At 39.7% G+C, this 20,278-nt stretch overlaps 1 protein-coding gene across 1 annotated transcript in view; it reads left to right on the top strand.

Annotated features, from left to right (window-relative positions):
• The window catches only part of LOC140118217 (pinopsin-like), a 165,933-nt gene that overhangs the window by 24,759 nt on the left and 120,896 nt on the right, over positions 1 to 20,278 (top strand). The window contains exon 2 of the mRNA XM_072135839.1: positions 13,157 to 13,630. Coding sequence (XP_071991940.1) covers positions 13,264 to 13,630 — 367 coding nt within the window. The 5' untranslated portion in view covers positions 13,157 to 13,263. The remainder of the gene's footprint in view (positions 1 to 13,156; positions 13,631 to 20,278) is intronic.

Below are 20,278 nucleotides of genomic sequence, written 5' to 3'. Positions count from 1 at the left end.
GATAGTTCTAAAACCTAAATAAGTTGCTGAATAACAATTCCCATATGTCTGCTTTACATTTTTATAATTTTTGACATATCTGGAGGATTTATTTTAATGTCACGCTGATTACAAATCAAAAAAGCGTTTTTCCATATTTTCAAGGAGATTTCAGAATTTACTTTTTGGGGGATAATAACTCTCTTCAATGAAATTTTAAATATATAATATTAGAACACCCTGTATATCAACCAATTTTCAAATCTGCACACCTCAGCTATCAGAAACAGCTTTTAGGAAGATTGTTAACCCCTTGAGATCTTCATAGTAATTAAATCAAAATGAAGGTGAAATTTAAAATGCTCCAATTTTGTCAGTTACACATTTATTCAGCCCTAAAATTTACATATTTCCAAAAGATAAAAAGAGAAAACCCATCTTAAAATTAGTTATGCAATACCTCCCCACACAGCGAGGCGCTGTTTAGTGTAATATGCTTTTATGTAGTGCTTTCAGGCTGCATAGAAGACCATTAAATTAGCCAGTCCAGAAATGTTCTGCACATACAGAAAATGAATCTGACATATTGATGTTGGCTAAAGTTATTATATCTTTACTTTCATATAACTCATTCATCCAGCTTTGAAAATAAACAAAATGGACAAACAATATCTGTAATTTATTTAATTCAAGTTTTTATTTCTATCTGTGCACTTTAATATGATGAATATAGATAAAAATATAGCTTATATGCAGTGTGTTCCAATAGACTTCGGTTAATGAACACTGTGAAATACACCACAGTAGTTAATCTGCAGCTCTTAGCTAATCTGCACTAAAGAAATCCAAAAGCATCACACCATTCAAGGAAGGTACAAAAATGTAGGCCAGAAAAATGCACAAAAATGCAGTTTACACATGTCTCAAACCGTACAGAGAGGTTACAGCCAAAAAAAGACTTTACCACTCAACACCTGCCTCAATCCTAATAGCATGTGCACTATCTACAGGCTTTCCCCTACTTAAGGAAACCTGACTTACAGACGGACCCCTCTGTCCCCTGTGACCTCTGGTGAAGCCCTCTGGATGCTTTACTTTAATCTCAGGCTGCAAAGCTCAGATGTATAGTGTCTGTAATGAAGCTTTATTGATAATCCTTGGTCCCATTACAGCAAAAAAATTGTCATTGGGACCAAATTTTTTTTGTTTTGAGCGGCAATTATAAAATATACAGTCCCCACTTACATACAAATTCAACTTAAGAACAAACCTAAGGAACCTATCTTGTATGTAACCCGGGACTGCCGGTAATGCTTACTACTGCTAGTATACAATTATCCAATGCCCCACAAAAGCAATGTGACATCTGATATAAAGTATCTCCAAAGAAATAGTAAGCCATTATGAGTCTAAGTAGCAGGTAGGAGGAGATGCCACCTAGTAAAAGTTCATCTGGGTTTTGTGTAGTGTTACTTTTATACTGTTCATTTCCAAACTTTGAGTAAAACTTTTTACAGAGACTTATGGTTTGACAGATACAAGGGGGCTTATTTACTAAGGGTCCCATGACTGCATTTTCGTCGGGTTTCCCGACTTTTCAGGGATTGTGCCGGGGATTGTGTCACACGCGATCGGATTGTGTTGGCTTTCACGCAACACAAATCAGGGGGCAGGCCGAAAGACGATCCAATGTATTTGGACTATGCGTGGGATTTAACATTTAAATTTGTGTCGCATCCAATGCACTTACATACACTGGGAGGAAGATGGTGAACTCCGGCGGACCTGATCGAGGAAGCCACACATGCAGGATATCGAGCGCACGATCTTCATGAATCGCGGCAGAGTTCATCCTCGTCGGACAGTCCGGATCAGGGATCGCATAGGGACCGGGTAAGTAAATGTGCATCAATATGTGTAAAAGTATATTTCAGTGAAGCTTGTCTTTGAGAAAAAAAATTAACAAAGATCCCAATTTATTTTTTAGTACTTCATTTTCTGCAATTATATCAATTACATAATTTTACTTATTTTCTTCCAAGAGATCACCATTTTCATAAACATTCCTCTACCTATGTGCAGTTACCCGGCACATGTAATACATATTATAGCTCATAGGTTTTCTGTGAGAGCCTTTGCAATGAATTCTTTACCCATGTATTAATATTTTATACTTCTCCAAAATATTCCATAATAGGAAGGCTGAATTCCACACTACAGCATCCAGGTTCTCCATTGACAAGATAGCAAGCCTTTAGCCTTTGTGTTTGACAGATGCAATGATCTTTAATTTTCTGAATACTAGCTGTTTCTTAAATGTTAACTGCATTTACGCTATAGATGCTTATAGTTTAGCAGGTAAAAGGCTACTGCCTTGTAAAAGGTAATTATGATAACCTTAGAATACAATTAAAAAACAGCAATCCTTTTGCAATGCTAAGTCAAATTCTCTTAAAAAAAGAGTGCATGATTAAATTACCATGACAACACAGAGCTGTAATTCTGTTCATATATTCAATGAACAAATTTAGATTATCCTGAGCTTTATTAAAATAAATTCTGTAGAGTGAGCTTTCACATTTCATGATGTTACTTTGCAAAATATAGTAGGTTAGGCTCTAATAGAACAACATTTTTAAAGCCTAATAATGTGCTTTACTATTCTCATATTCAGATTGTAAATGGAATAGAACAAACATAATTTTTATAAGCATCTTGCATCCCTGACCAGGTAACATTTCATAGGCATTAATCAAATGTTTCCTATCGTAAGTAAGGCTAAAAACCACACAAACATGCTTTGTCCATGAAATCTAGACTGTGTGTGGTCAAATTTCAAGGACTGCTACTATGGAGGAAATGACTCCAAGCCTCATAGTTACCATATCATTCAGACAATAACATGCACTTTACTATAAAACTTACCCCTAAATTTGGACTTTAGAAAAAATAAAAATTATATTTGACACCAATTAAAAATTCCCTTGTGGTCCTAAACACATCTCTGCAATATACACAAAAGCACAGCACTGCTACATACACACACAGGCACAGATACAAGAACACAGAGACAGCTCTGTTACATGCAGACACAGCCCTGCTAAGTGCACACAGCTCTGCTACATACCCAGTCATGCAAAATCCTGCATGTAAGTAACATGCTTTTCACACCAGTAGCAACAGTATAAAATGACTCTTGTCCCATCAATGACTGATCACATGCTTCTTTCATCTCATGTCCTGCATACTCTTCATGCTGTCAGTTTACGTACAAGGGAAGAACTTGTAACTAAAGGTTTGTGTAGAGGCAGGATGTACAGAGTGCAGGAGAGTGCAGTACAGAGCGTAATGGTACACAGACCCGGACGTTACTAGGGAGTACCGGGAGAAAAGTCTCTGTGTGAAGAGTCCGGAAGGAGGAGTCTGTGGACCAGTGAACCATCTAGATCACCGCGGGAGATGGTACTAGCCGAGACCTGGGACCAGAGTCTAAGTGGCACCTGGTCTTCGCCAGAGCCAGCTTCAAAGCATCTGGGAACGCTGGAGACACAGAAGACAGGAGAGTGTCTGGGAAAGCTGGGAAGACAGGAGCGTCTGGAAATGCAGGGAACACAGGAGCATCTGGAAACACTGGAAGAGCTTTCTCTTGAACAGGAACCACTAAGGGAAGCGAGGTCTGGAAACCTTGGAAGTTCCTATGGAAATGCAGCTGAAGATCTGGCCAGGATGGTAGGGAGGTGACGGATTATAAGGGCGAGCCAGATTAGCCAACATCAATCAGGAGGACGCTGTCCCTTTAAGGCTAGGAGAGGCTTTGCGCACCCTAGTGAGTGGGGACACGCGTGGCATAGTCAAGAAGCAGGGGCGTTGGAGACATGGAAGGTAATGGGTGTACCCGTGATCAGTACCGAGGATTGCGGGTGCGGCCGTGACACAGAGGTTATGCTTTTTTCAGAGATTGGGTAAAACACTTTGTCTGTTATTTGACTACTCTATTATCCCAAATGATTCTGTACCTCGCCACAGATTTTGATCTGTCGGTATTAGCCACTTATATTGTCACTCTGGTCATGGGTTCATGGCTCTGTTCATGCGTTCTCTACAATTGTTTTGAATTTGATAAGGCACTTTTCTTTTCAAGCAACGTCAACAGATCTCTGTGGCATGCTGATTATTCTATTCTATTATTCTTATCCCAACATGTTATGGTGTAAAATAGAATGCTGGCAATTATAGTGTCATAAAACATTTTAACATTTTGGTTCAGATGTTGTATGATCTTAATTCCCTTAGAAAGAACAGATGAGTCAATGTAATACCAAATATCTTTGCACAGTTTATGGTTTAGACATAAACCCCCAGGTATCTGTAGGTTTTCATGCATTCAATAGCCTTATATTCAATGGTCATTGGATGACACATTGCTTCTTCATTGGATCCAGTATCATTTCTTTGTTGCTTTATTTTATACATTCAAGTCATTTCTTTCAATTCACTCTGCAAAGTCATGAATGACTTGCCTGTACTCAGTTTCATAATTTTCCACAATGCACCCTTCATCTGAGAACCTTTGTAAGTGACAGATTTCCGAACAGTCTCTGAAGTCATATGTATAGAGGATGGACATGAATGGTGATAAAATGTTGAAAGAGGAATTCAGAGCAGCACTGATAAGTAGTGGAAGCTTTCAAGTGGTTAATCACGCCACATTAGTAATCTAATAAAAAATCGTATTCATTTTTAAATCTTTGTGGAAAAAGTCACACTTTTTTAATTTGGAGTGCTGCTTCACTGTGCAGGTCCTTTCTAGGAATAATGATAAGACAGCCAGCCCTCTGTGCTGCTTGACATTTACTTGTTTAAGCACATGACTGAGCAGTTTTTGTCAGGTAGTTGAGCACCAACATTGAGAGGGATACACTGAGCAAGGAGTTTGAGAAGTCAATGTAGATTATTCTCATAATTGTGCCATGTACATTCAATGATGAGAGAAGCTTTTGCAGTAAGAAAAACCATCCTCCATCTTCTTTTTTTGTTTCAAAGTGTAGCGGGTCCATATAGTCACTAACAGCATTTTTTTGCTAAAGGACAACCTTCTCAGCACAATGGTAGTCATAGTAGTTAGTTGGGTTTGCATATTTTGGAACTGGGTGTAAGCACAAGATCTTCCAGGTTGATGGTACTAAGGCTAAGCTATGGTCCAAGATGTCAGCCAGTACGTTCTAGAGTTGATCGCAGCATTTCTTTAGTATTCTAGAGCACAAACCATCAGGGCTACAAGTCATGTGATATAAATAACACAATCCATTTATTCTTCAGGTCAGTACAATTCTGGACTATATTTATAATGTGTTGTAAAGTTGTTTGACTTTTGTAACAAAATTCAGATCACCATAAGACTAAATAATCAGATAATAATCAGACAATGGGGCTGTGTTTTGGATTGTTTCTTCACAATAAGTTGCCATTTTTGCTGGTACAATTTTTTTTGGTTTGTGCTTTTTTTTTCTCTTTTTCTCTATATGCTTTTGTTTATTGTGCAGAGATAAAACAAAAATAATTTTTTACTTGTGGTGCCGTGTATTATATACACTGTCAGTGTTACTGACAGACAGCCTATTTGACCCTGCTTTTGCAGGGTCACTTGACAAATGATAAAAACAGACCAGTTGTGCTGCAGGGTGATAAAGCTAAGTAAATTACTACAAATCTCTACAATTCAACTTGCTTAGATGCTGCATTCTTTATGGCAAGAGAACCTAAAAAGGGTATTCCCATCTGGGCATTTATATTTAATTGAATTCATTTGCCATAAGTAAACATTTCTTCAATTGGATGTTATTTAAAAAAAATGTGTGTGAAGATAATTTCTCATAAATGTAGCCATGTTGTCCCTTAGAAACGAGATAGCTTCCTCGGATATGACCCACACTCTGGCAGCGGTGGCCAGACATGCGCTATTGAGTCCTGTCTGACCTCCTGGATTCAGCGATCATTACCACAGGACGGCTGTGGGACATGCAGTAACTCCCAGACATTTCATATACAAACACCTTTTTGTTTCTTTGTTTAATCCTTCCAGCTGAGGTGGCCGAATCTGAGGAAGCGATCTCGTTTCTAAGGAACAACATGGCAACATTTATGAGAAATTATCTTTACACAGGAACATTTTTTTAATAACATCCAATTGAAGAAATGTTTACAGATGGCAAATGAATTCAATTAAATGTAAATGCCCAGATGGGAATACCCCTTTAAGACTTAATTACTGAGTTAATTACTCACACCTATCTGGATAACTACTCAAAAATCACTATAATGACTACTAGAGGAATGGTACAACATAGTAATAACAGGGGACCGAGAAAGGTTAGAGAATGATGATAGAACCTATTCGATTATATAAGAGTAGAGAAACTGTTGAATATTAAGTTGTGTTGTAGTTGCTGATCTTACTTTAATCTCAAAATGAATTCTACTGTATTGTTCTCTAAAGATTACGTTACACAAACAATCCATATGTGAAGGTGATGTTTACCATAAATATAAATAAATTACAGTTGTAACATTGTAGAAGTATCATTTTTGTTTGGGGTTAAATCCATGCTTTTACCAAGAAAAATAAATCAGTGGAAAACTTGGAAGGAAGACAATAGCAGGAGCTTGCTTTTCTTTTCTGAAATCCACCTTGCATATGTATGCAGCCAATTTCAATGAGTTGAGGCTGTAGCTGTGCACCAGTTCCTGCCTATGCTTCAGCTCTGCATATGAAAGTGAGACCCAGCTCATTAACATTCTTCCTATCTCCCAACATCTTCTTAGCCTTATAAATCATTTTACTGAGTTGTGAAATTGCAGATAAGGTATTTTCATCTCAGCATGATACATGTGTGGATGTATCTAAAGCAGGGTAATGTGTTTTTCATAAAGATAATTATATTTATTATCCACCTGTTTTCTGCAATTTTATTCAAAATGCTAATTTTTGCACCATTGAAGTGTTGCCAAACATTTACCTCAATCAAAAACATACAACAAGAACTTTTCAATAAGAAGCTTGAAATACAATATGACCCCTTAATACCAATAAGATGGGAAGTGCAATGCATTTAATTGTGTAAAGCTTTGCACAGAGCACAGAGGCAGTGAAGATTCCCATGTAAGTTAAGCTTTCATTACAGGTAGTGTTACGGAAATCAACCTCCAACCCCCAGGGTCAGGGGCGGACTGGCCATAAGACCCACCGGGAGAAATCCCGGTGGGCCGATTGGTTTAGGGCCGGTCCGGGGCCGGTCTGGTACTGGTGGGGCAGGTGTAAAAATAAAAACACATTAAACTCACCTCTCCGACACTCTGACGCTGCTCCCCTGCTCGATCCCAGTCCGGCCGCGGTGACAACAACGTACGCGCCGGCGTCGCATAGACCATGACGTCGGCAAGCGGCTGACGTCATGGTCTGTGCGACGCCGGCCCGTACGGAGCTGTCGCCGCGGCCGGACTGGGATCAAGCAGGGGAGCAGCGTCAGAGTGTCGGAGAGGTGAGTTTAATGTGTTTTTATTTTTATGTACTGGCGTGGGGGTGGCTTTATACCAGGGGCAGGCGCTGTATACCAGAGTCTGTTATTGTATACTGTGGCTGTGGGCTGTATTACTATGGCTATGGGCTGTATTACTGTGGCTATGGGCTGTATTACTGTGGCTGTGGGCTGTATTACTATGGCTATGGGCTGTATTACTGTGGCTATGGGCTGTATTACTGTGGCTATGGGCTGTATTACTGTGGCTGTGGGCTGTATTACTGTGGCTGTGGGCTGTATTACTATGGCTGTGGGCTGTATTACTATGGCTATGGGCTGTATTACTGTGGCTATGGGCTGTATTACTATGGCTGTGGGCTGTATTACTGTGGCTGTGGGCTGTATTACTGTGGCTATGGGCTGTATTACTGTGGCTGTGGGCTGTATTACTGTGGCTGTGGGCTGTATTACTGTGGCTATGGGCTGTATTACTGTGGCTGTGGGCTGTATTACTGTGGCTGTGGGCTGTATTACTGTGGCTATGGGCTGTATTACTGTGGCTATGGGCTGTATTACTGTGGCTATGGGCTGTATTACTGTGGCTGTGGGCTGTATTACTGTGGCTGTGGGCTGTATTACTGTGGCTATGGGCTGTATTACTATGGCTATGGGCTGTATTACTGTGGCTATGGGCTGTATTACTGTGGCTATGGGCTGTATTACTATGGCTGTGGGCTGTATTACTATGGCTATGGGCTGTATTACTGTGGCTATGGGCTGTATTACTGTGGCTGTGGGCTGTATTACTATGGCTGTGGGCTGTATTACTGTGGCTATGGGCTGTATTACTGTGGCTATGGGCTGTATTACTGTGGCTGTGGGCTGTATTACTGTGGCTACGGGCTGTATTACTGTGGCTATGGGCTGTATTACTGTGGCTATGGGCTGTATTACTGTGGCTGTGGGCTGTATTACTGTGGCTATGGGCTGTATTACTGTGGCTGTGGGCTGTATTACTATGGCTATGGGCTGTATTACTGTGGCTGTGGGCTGTATTACTATGGCTGTGGGCTGTATTACTATGGCTGTAAACTGTATTACTGTGGCTGTGGGCTGTATTACTGTGGCTACGGGCTGTATTACTGTGGCTACGGGCTGTATTACTGTGGCTGTGGGCTGTATTACTGTGGCTGTGGGCTGTATTACTGTGGCTGTGGGCTGTATTACTGTGGCTGTGGGCTGTATTACTGTGGCTATGGGCTGTATTACTGTGGCTGTGGGCTGTATTACTGTGGCTGTGGGCTGTATTACTGTGGCTACGGGCTGTATTACTGTGGCTACGGGCTGTATTACTGTGGCTACGGGCTGTATTACTGTGGCTGTGGGCTGTATTACTGGGGCAGTCGGGCTGTATACCAGGGGCAGTCGGGCTGTATACCAGGGGCAGTCGGGCTGTATACCAGGGGCAGTCGGGCTGTATACCAGGGGCAGTCGGGCTGTATACCAGGGGCAGTCGGGCTGTATACCAGGGGCAGTCGGGCTGTATACCAGGGGCAGTCGGGCTGTATACCAGGGGCAGTCGGGCTGTATACCAGGGGCAGTCGGGCTGTATACCAGGGGCAGTCGGGCTGTATACCAGGGGCAGTCGGGCTGTATACCAGGGGCAGTCGGGCTGTATACCAGGGGCAGTCTGGCCGTATACCGGGGCACGGGCAGTCTGGCCGTATACCGGGGCACGGGCAGTCTGGCTGTATACCGGGGCACGGGCAGTCTGGCCGTATACTGGGCAGACTGAATATACTAGGAGGGCTGGTTGGCTGTATACTGGGGGGCTGGCTATATATATATATATATATATATATATATATATATATATATATATATATATATATTACAGTGGGCTGGATGTATACTGGGGGGGGGGTTGGCTGGCTATATACTGGGGGGGGGGTAATGGCTACTAGTAATAGTAGCTATATTCTTGTACATAGGGGGACAGTATTATAGTAGTTATATTCTTGTACATAGGGGGCAGTATTATAGTAGTTATATTCCTGTACATAGGGGGCAGTATTATAGTAGTTATATTCTTGTACACAGGGGGCAGTATTATAGTAGTTATATTCTTGTACATAGGGGGCAGTATTATAGTAGTTATATTCCTGTACATAGGGGACAGTATTATAGTAGTTATATTCCTGTACATAGGGGGCGGTATTATAGTAGTTATATTCTTGTACATAGGGAGCGGTATTATAGTAGTTATATTCTTGTACATAGGGGACAGTATTATAGTAGTTATATTCTTGTACATAGGGGGCAGTATTATAGTAATTATATTCTTGTACATAGGGGGCAGTATTATAGTAGTTATATTCCTGTACATAGGGGGCAGTATTATAGTAGTTATATTCCTGTACATAGGGGGCAGTATTATAGTAGTTATATTCCTGTACATAGGGGGCAGTATTATAGTAGTTATATTCCTGTACATAGGGGACAGTATTATAGTAGTTATATTCCTGTACATAGGGGGCAGTATTATAGTGGTTATATTCCTGTACATAGGGGGCAGTATTATAGTAGTTATATTCTTGTACATAGGGGGCAGTATTATAGTAGTTATATTCTTGTACATAGGGGGCTGTATTATAGTAGTTATATTCCTGTACATAGGGGGCAGTATTATAGTAGTTATATTCTTGTACATAGGGGGCTGTATTATAGTAGTTATATTCTTGTACATAGGGGGTAGTATTATAGTAGTTATATTCTTGTACATAGGGGGCAGTATTATAGTAGTTATATTCCTGTACATAGGGGGCTGTATTATAGTAGTTATATTCTTGTACATAGGGGGCAGTATTATAGTAGTTATATTCTTGTACATAGGGAGCAGTATTATAGTAGTTATATCCCTGTACATAGGGGGCAGTATTATAGTAGTTATATTCCTGTACATAGGGGGCAGTATTATAGTAGTTATATTCTTATACATAGGGGGCAGTATTATAGTAGTTATATTCTTGTACATAGGGGGACAGTATTATAGTAGTTATATTCTTGTACATAGGGGGACAGTATTATAGTAGTTATATTCTTGTACATAGGGGGCAGTATTATAGTAGTTATATTCCTGTACATAGGGGGCAGTATTATAGTAGTTATATTCCTGTACATAGGGGGCAGTATTATAGTAGTTATATTCTTGTACATAGGGGGACAGTATTATAGTAGTTATATTCTTGTACATAGGGGGACAGTATTATAGTAGTTATATTCTTGTACATAGGGGGCAGTATTATAGTAGTTATATTCTTGTACATAGGGGGACAGTATTATAGTAGTTATATTCCTGTACATAGGGCGCAGTATTATAGTAGTTATATTCCTGTACATAGGGGGCAGTATTATAGTAGTTATATTCCTGTACATTGAGGGCAATATTATAGTAGTTATATTTTTGTACATAGGGGGCAGTATTACAATATATTTTACTTAGGGGCAGTAGTATTATACTAGTTACATTCTTGTTTATTGGAGAAGGTATTGTAGTATGTTTTTAGTGTACATATATGGCAGTATTAAGTTGTGTGCTCTTAAAATAGAAGTGTTATTCCTTTACAAGGAGGCAGTATGAGTCTCTTTCTCTGCGGTGTACATGTTGATTTAGACCATCTATTAACAGTTTGCATGGAGTTTAGTAACTCCACCCACATAACAAGGCCACGCCTACTTGTTTTGACCCCGCCCACAGAATGGGGCCACTTTTACAGTTTTTTCCAGGGCCACTTTAAATTCCCAGTCCGCCCCTGCCCAGGGTTATCTGTTCTTGATTATAGAGAACATCCTACATGATGATATCTGGGAGAAAATCAATATGTGCAGTCAATGTTGGTGGAAATCAGAAAACAAAAGTTAGGTAGAAAGAAAAATTAAATACTGATAGGAGTTTATTATATATCTTTAACTGTAATGGGAATAGTGGAAACGTTTTAATATCAAATTATAATGGGGGTTTCAACAACTCTGATATAAATTGGAGGGCAGAAATCTGTATGTGGGGAGGACCTACATAAAGTAGTGCAGATAAACCCACTTAAGAAGCTGTCTAATAATAACTTATCAACATTTATGGTACACTACACAAACCTGCAAATCTAATATAAGGTTAAACATAATAGTGCACTGTCCATGTAGGGTCAAAATATGATAGGGAGAAAATGAAGGTCCCGATGAGGTAAAATCAAAAATACTTTAATAGAATATATTAAAACCAGACACAAAAAGAGCTGCCATTGATGCGCTTCGGACACGTTATTCGCCCTTAGTCATAATGGATGTATTTACTGGTGTGTGTGTATATGCTGTATATCTGTATATGGTACTGTATGTCTGTATATAGGCTGGGTGCATTTGGTACTGTTTGTATTTGTGTATATGTTGTATGTATGTATATGTATAAATGGATTATGTATATATGAGTGTATAAATTTATATAATTTTAACTCACATGTATAGGCATACAAATATTTTTTAAACGAGCCCCATTAAGAAGTCTGCTAATGGAGCCCTGCCTCTCCTGGTTACGCCACTGATATAGGTACTAATGCCGCAAATACATATTTACCAGCAATGAATAAACAGCACACATAAAATGTCCTGCACACATAAATATATTCCAAAAATGAGTATTCTTCAAGCATAATTATGTATCAGCATTAAATGTAAGACACATCTGGGTAGCATTCGGGCAGATACAGACATCACTTAATATTCAAATAAGATTTCTGCTGTTTACTTCTATTTTATATATATATATATATATATATATATATATATATATATATATATACACACACAGGGCTGCATCTAGCTTCTCTGCTGCCTGTGACAAACAGCTGACATGTGTAATACCCGTGGTCAGAGTGATCTCCGGTCATGGGTGTTAAGGGGTTTCCCCCCTACAATCGCACCCCTCCACAGCTTTCATACAGACAGGATTGTACAGGCACTGTGTCAGACTATGGGCTGACAATTATAATACCCTGCAATAAATCCCATATTGGGACTAGTAGAAATAATCAAAAATATAACAAAAATAAAAATGTTTTAAAACAAAAAAAATCAAGAATATATGTATTATGGTGCAGGTTGCTTGGATTTTGATGAAGTAGGGTTGAGGAGTGCTCACTCCACCTTTCTCCTGCACCTGCTTGATTCTTGTAGACCTTAAAATCAGCAACATCATTAACCAAATTTTTCTCTGTATGGAACCATGCATGTATCTAATAGTCATGTTACTTATACATGTGAGGAGCAAATAAGTTTCCAATATCTGCAGTCTCCATACACTTCCATCTGAACTGACATCTATAGATGTTAAAAAATAACCACAGCACTTTATAATACAAGTCCTCTCAGTTTTATTATTACCCTGCGTCTCTATGCCATATAGATAGATAATTTATCATTTCTGCACATGTACTGTGTTTCTGGTCCTGAGCATCTCTTTAGTAATTTGTAAATCTAAAAATATGATATCTTGCTATCTGACTAAAAAATATCTTGTCTGTGAATGTTCACTAAGATGTACTGTATGAAAATATAAATACACTGATTTCATGAAAGATACTTATTGTTCCATTTATCTATTATAGGTGATTTTGGTAATCCAAAATGAAGTAAAACACCAAGAAGACCGGAGGAAATATTCAGAACCATTGTGGCTTATGGAGGTTCATCTCACTAATACTACCTATATGCAATGATGTCTGAGATGAACATAAACTGGACAACAAATATCAGCTATGAAACCTCACTGTCATACCTGGACACTGATGATACACTATACCAAGCTCCTGTCATGTCTAGAACCGGACACACAGTGGTTGCTATTTTTCTTGGATTCATCCTTGTCTTTGGCTTTCTTAACAACTTCATAGTGTTAGTTCTCTTCTGCAAGTTCAAAACCCTAAGGACTCCGGTCAACATGATGTTATTAAATATAAGTATCAGTGATATGCTAGTCTGCGTATCTGGCACAACCTTGAGTTTTACATCCAGTATTCAAGGTCAATGGATTGGTGGAGAATATGGCTGCCAATGGTATGGCTTTGTCAATTCCTGTTTTGGTAAGTACAATATATGCAGTAGTAGCAATCCTTAAGTTAAAGGGGTTTTCTCACAAACAGAAGTTAGGCCCTATCCACAGAATAGGGCCAAACCTGTTGATCAGTGGGGTCTCCATGCTCAGACCCCCACAGATCACGAAAACTAAGGGTCCGATGGGGTCCCACGTAGCTCTGTTGGACCCCTTGTCGCTCAGTCAGAGTAATGGAGCAGACAGCCGCACACGACCATTTGCTCCATTAATCTCTATGGAGCTATCAGAAATTGCAGAGTGCCGCAATTCGTGAGAAAACCCCTTTAAACCTGATAACATGTTGTGCTTTGATATCACAAATTAATGGGAAAAGTTTAACTTAAGATTGGTTGTATATGTTGGCTTACTGTAACTCGTTAGCTTTACAATTATTTGCCAGCTTACTATTACCTGTTAGCTTACTATATTAGTACTATATGCATATTTGATACCTGATACTTGGTTTACATGATATTAGCTTATGTACAGCTTATACAGTACAATTGCAATGCTCTTAATGTACACACTGGTCATCTTCATAGAACTTCAATGACTGACATTTGGAATACTGTATATTTGGTGTCACGGGTGCTCCCGCAATCCCTGTCTCGGAACACAGGCGCACCCGTGTTCCTCCATGCGCTCCCGTGGCCCCCGCTTTCCCAGACTCACCTGTCCCGACTCCTGGTCTCCATCAGTCTGACGTTCGCGCGTCCCCACCTCCTAGGGCGTGTGCCCGCTGGCTGCCGAAAAGTTAAAGGGCCAGCGCCCCGCTGTTTGGTGCGCTGGCTGAACACTTCCACTTTATAATCCGGAACTTTCCTTCCTGCCTTGCCGGATATTTGTGCCTCACAGCCTGAGAGAAAGCTTTCTAGATTATTCCTGCGTTCCTGTGTATTCCTGTGTGTTCCTGCTTCTGAGTCCTGTGTTGCTGTGTTCCTGGGTTCCTCCATGTTGCTGTGTTCCCGAGTTGCTCCATATTGCTGTGCTTGTGTGCCCGTTCCCTTCTGCTTGGACCTCCTGTTGCTGACCCCGGATTTGGACTTGACCTTGCATCTCTGCAGCCTGCCCTGACCCTGAGCCTGTGTCAAATTTTCATCTGTACTGATAATTAAAGCTGCCCAATACCTAATACATTATATACATAATATACAATATACAAAATACAATCTTTATTTTCTTATGTGGGTGATGTATGAAACTGTATATTATACAGTTAAAAAGACAGGGGTTAATGTTAACACCTAGATAAGCTATTTCTCAATGATGTGCAGTTACCAATATTTTACCCTGTACAATGTTTTATATTACACATTGTCTGCAGTAATGGATGTTATACACTATATGGCTTTTAGTTTCTTTGCTTCCCTCTATTTTGCTGTTAATTAACAGGGTGTCTGGAGATGAGCCCATCTGCCTTCTGTTACTCTTCTCCTGCTGCCACACATACAAGTCTGATCAGAGAAGCAATTAAATTAATTGGACCAGCTCTAATCTTAACAAATTAGAATCATGAAAGCTAACCTACCTGGGGTGTAGTACTTGCAAATTATTATTCTTAGTTCTTCAGTAAAGGAGACTAAAGTAGACTGATAGAATGATGCATAGTCTCACTTTCCTTAATTAAAATGACTTTTTTCATTATGTTTCTTGCCTTTCACCATTGTAGAACCTTATATTTCACTCACTCTGTTCACACTTTATTTTATGTTTATTTTCCATGGTTTTTCTGCCATATTAGATACCTGGAAGTTTTTTCAGAATCATCACCTAATTGTGATAGGTACTGGTTGCTCCTAGTATAACACATAATATTCCTATATTCATGTGGTGACTCTAGTCCTTTACAAAGAACTTTTGAAATCCCTAAAACTCTCCTATCAGGATAAACTAATAAGTTAAAATATAATATGGCTGTCTGTTGCTCTGTTTCTTAAAAAATGTCACTAACCAAGATAAAGTTATGAAGCAATAAGCTCTAAAATCTTGTATCTTCACCTCATGCCCCAAATCAGCCCACTCTGCCACCTTGTATAGCCCCCTTCATGCCCATCCGCTCCCACTTGTCATAGAGGTGGCATAAGAGGGTAAATAGTCACAATTCCTTGCAATGGATTATTCACTATTTCAGGTCCTGTACATCAGTTTTCTGGTGTACAAGCACTGATAAATCCCATGCAATGTTTGCAACCCTTCTGACAAAACCCTCGGTAGGCTGCATTTCACAATGTAAGCACAGGCTGGCTACACATAGGGGGTCATTTACTAAGGGCCCGATTCGCATTTTCCCGTATCGAATATTTCCGATTTGCGCCGATTGTACCTGAATTGCCCCGGGATTTTGGCGCACGCGATCGGATTGTGCCGGCATGCACGCGACGGAAATCGGGGGGCGTGGCCGGACAAAAACCCGGCGGATTCGGAAAAACCGCCGCATTTAAAAAAAAAATAGTATCGCGAAAATTTCATCCAGGATAGGCCGGTGTATTTCGAGGCATTCCAGCGGACTTCAGCGCAGCAGCGCCACCTGGTGGACGGTGGAGGAACTACCATCATAAATCCCGGCCGGACCTGAATCCAGCGCAGAGAACGCGCCGCTGGATCGCGAATGGGCCGGGTAAGTAAATCTGCCCCATAGTCTATCCTATCTAAGGGGTATGTATGCACCATGCCAGTGGGGTGGAAGTCCTGAATTAATTGCAAATGCTAGCTCATTGCTAGCACTTGCTATTATTTACCCTTTCCACCACCTCCATGCCAAGGGGACGGGGAGGGCACGATGGACGCATGGCTGGCAAGGTGGGGGGTAGGTGCAGCCGACATGGGGCATTTCTGTCCCCAAGCCTAAGTACTCGCTGCAGACGGCAACCTTTTATAAGTAAAAAGTTGCTGGTTACTTTTATTTCTATTCCAAGTAGGGCCTGGCATAGAAATAAACTTTGTGCGGGCCCCCACCAGATACATCAAGAGCCTCTGAATGTGTTTGAAGGGGTTATGCAAGGGAGTATAATAATAATAATCTTTATTTATATAGCGCCATCAAATTCCGTAGCGCTTTACAAATCATAGGGGACATATACAACTATATAACATTACAAAGAACAAACAGTCATATGGAACAATAGGAGTGAGGGCCCTGCTCACAGGAGCTTACAGACTATGAGGATGAGGGGGTGACACAAGAGGTTGTATAATGGTCCAGCCATTCTTTATAAGGGAACAATATAAAATAATTTAATAAATAATTTACTAAACAACGATGTTGCTGCTTGAACCAGCCATCAGCCGCCATCTTATTTACAGGGTCCTAGGTGAAAAAGACTGCAGAGAAGCCTGGAGCTTGGTATATATCTGCTGAGTATGATAAATAACCCCCATTGTGATAAGGGGATAACTCAAACTCTGTAAGGTTTTATAATATAGTTTTGTAAATATGTGGAGGACAGTACTGATTTACATTTATAGGAGGATCCTAGTTAATTACATATTGTTGCTCATATTATCATATTGTAAGTATTTTAAGTCAAAAAGGGACACTTTGTGCATGCTTCGGAAGAGCTCTCTCTCTCTCTCTCTCTCTCTCTCTCTTAATCTGCTCCAGGAGAAGGTTAAAGAAAAATGTAAAGAAAGTAAAATTAGACTCAACTAATAAGCTTGTGATTGGAAAATATGTGACATGGATGTAGCCTTTGAATTTATAACAGCATTTAATATTTTTTGCACAAATCTATCAGTATTGCAAATATAGACTCTCAAAAATGTCAGATTGTTATGGCATCTTCTGTTTAAGGCCTGTTCAGGTGAATCCACACATTTTCATTTGGAGTCAGTTCTAGACTGAGGAGGCTACTGAGGAAAGAGCTGTTTGCTCTGAAACACGTCTAGCCTAATAGCCGCAACAGCTTTAATACCAGAGGATCGAGACCCATTCACTCACGTAGATATTCCCTGTCACAAACCCTACTACCTGGGATGGACGCATCCCGTTGGACATAACAACACCACTTACCCAGTGCAAAAGTAACTATTGGATCTACGAAGGAAAGAGACGAGACAACCAGAAACCTTGCCGGTCTGTCGCAGAAACTGTGCCACAATAGCTGTCCCGGTCTGCCGGTCTGTCGCAGAAACTGCGCCACAATAGCTGTCCCGGTCTGCCGGTCTGTCGCAGAAACTGCGCCACAATAGCTGTCCCGGTCTGCCGGTCTGTCGCAGAAACTGCGCCACAATAGCTGTCCCGGTCTGCCGGTCTGTCGCAGAAACTGCGCCACAATAGCTGTCTCGGTCTGCCGGTCTGTCGCAGAAACTGCGCCACAATAGCTGTCTCGGAAACCTTGCCGTTTGACGCAGGAACCGCGCCACACCAGCTGTCTAGGAACGCCATCGTACAACACACGTGACGGTAAGGACGCCAAAGTATACATCATCTATCTCTTCTCCGCTATGAAGAAAATTAACTAACTTGAGAAGAGGTCAAAACCAACAAACCGTGAGTGTATGACTATAACCATATAACGTTATCCATCTTCTATATTGGGCCGATCCTATTTTTTTAACTACACACTGCAGATATAAGGCCCTATATCTTGCCAGTTATTAAAGACACCTCCTGGATACCTATCCCTCACTTTTTTCATCCGTAGGAACCCTTTTCACTCATATGAACTTTTTATTCATACGATCTTTTAATACTGTATATTACTAGCTCAAAATTCGATGTATTACTAGCTCAAAATATTGTATATTACTAGCTCAAAATTTGATGTATTAAATTCAAGATAAACCTCTGATGCATCTTTAGAATGTTAGAATCTTTTTTAATTTTAAACTAGTTGTTATTTGTTATCTAGACCAATTTTCATTACAGACGTCTGTGGGTCTGATTTTTTTATATATATGTATTTAACTGTATGCTTGTATTGTCTAGATTAAAATCCCTTTAATAAGAAATCTGGAGCCGATCCCTATTTAGTGCCTACCTATATATATTTTATGAACCACTTCAGTTCTAGACTGGGCCACTCCAATACTTTGGTCTTGTTAACGTGAGAGATTTGATAAGAATTTGGATTTGGATTCAATTTGGATGAAGCTTGTACATAGGATCATAACAGAAGTCTAGTCTACTGAATGCATTAAAATGTGTATTTATTTTGATGAATATTCGTTATTGTCTGTTTGTTCGTTTTTATTGTTTTTGTGAAAAATTAAAATTAATGTAAGACACAATGTATACCGAAAGTAGCCCCCTTTATATATTTCACTTTGTTTCATTGCTGTCAATTGGTAATATCAAAAAAGTTCTTTTTTGCTCATTAACCCCTTCAGGACGCAGCAAGTCTATAGCTTAAGTAATCTGACATGTGTCACTTTATATAGTCAGAATTATTGAACACTTTAACTTACGAAAGTGATTTTGTGACAGTTTTTTCATCACATATTGTACTTCACGATAGTGGTAAATTTTGACTAATACGTTTGAGTTTAGTTTAAAAATGTTTGAAATATGTGCCATTTTTAAAATCAGCAATTCTTGTTTTCAGACAATTTCCCTACCCAAATTAGTTACTAAATAACATTTCACACTTGTCTTCTTTATGTTTTCATAAAAATGTCTAGATATTTTATTTTGATTTCATGCAACTTACAAATCGAACATCGGTTTTCTGTATTTTCAAAGAGATTTTAGAATTGCATTTTTGGGGATCATTATTGTTTTTTGAAATGAGATTTTTGAGATTTGAAATAAATAATATTAGAAACTCTAAATTACTCCATTTTTAAATCTACACCCCTCAATCTATCAGAAAGAACTTTAAGGTAGATTGTTAACCCTTTGAGATCTTCATAATAATTAAAACAAAACACCCCACATGTGGATGCTACTTGTATGGGTGCACATTAAGGCCTAGAATGGAGTGTCATCCATTAGTCAGTTTTGCCCTATGGAATTTAGTGTTTTTTTTTAGTTGGCTCATAGGCGCACTTTTGTGGCAATAGGTTTTCATAGGTTTTGGCCAAGAGTTAAAGCCAGGAAGCTCAGGTGATTTTTGCAGTCTGGGAATCTGCTATACTCCATGTAGAGCTGGAGGTGTTACACAGCCAAGGATCAGAAATAGTGACATTGCCTGCTCATGCTGGTGGATGGATACACAACCAACATAGGACTATGAGTCAGGCCAGTTTATATGGGCTCTGTTAAACTGTTTTTTGGAAATTAATAAAACAATTACCTGGACTGTTACTGAAGTTGCCATTTGCAAATTTGCGGCCGCATGTACGTCCCCCGCAGACGGCCATGTGAATGGACTTACAATCTGGCAAAGCTTCAGAGAAGTAACTCTTAAATGATTCACTGATCTTTAGATCTGGTGAAGCCATTTGTTTGTTTAGGTATGCCTTTAGTCAATGTTATGCTATAATTCTTCATCTTCAAGGTTTTTTGGAGGCTGAATGGTTTTGTGCCAAATTAACTTATATTTGAAACTCTTTAGAATTCATTCCACCTAGAGTAAAGCCCAATGCCAGCAAAGAAAAACAGCCCTAATAGATAATCTTGCCTCATTGTGGCACCATCTTTTATTATAGCAAAAAGTTCAACCTTGGTCTCATCAGGCTAGAACAGTTTTTCCACATG

Source organism: Engystomops pustulosus, chromosome 2, assembly GCF_040894005.1.
Source record: "Engystomops pustulosus chromosome 2, aEngPut4.maternal, whole genome shotgun sequence".
NCBI lineage: Eukaryota > Metazoa > Chordata > Amphibia > Anura > Leptodactylidae > Engystomops > Engystomops pustulosus.
This window is presented reverse-complemented; position numbering and strand designations above follow the sequence as displayed.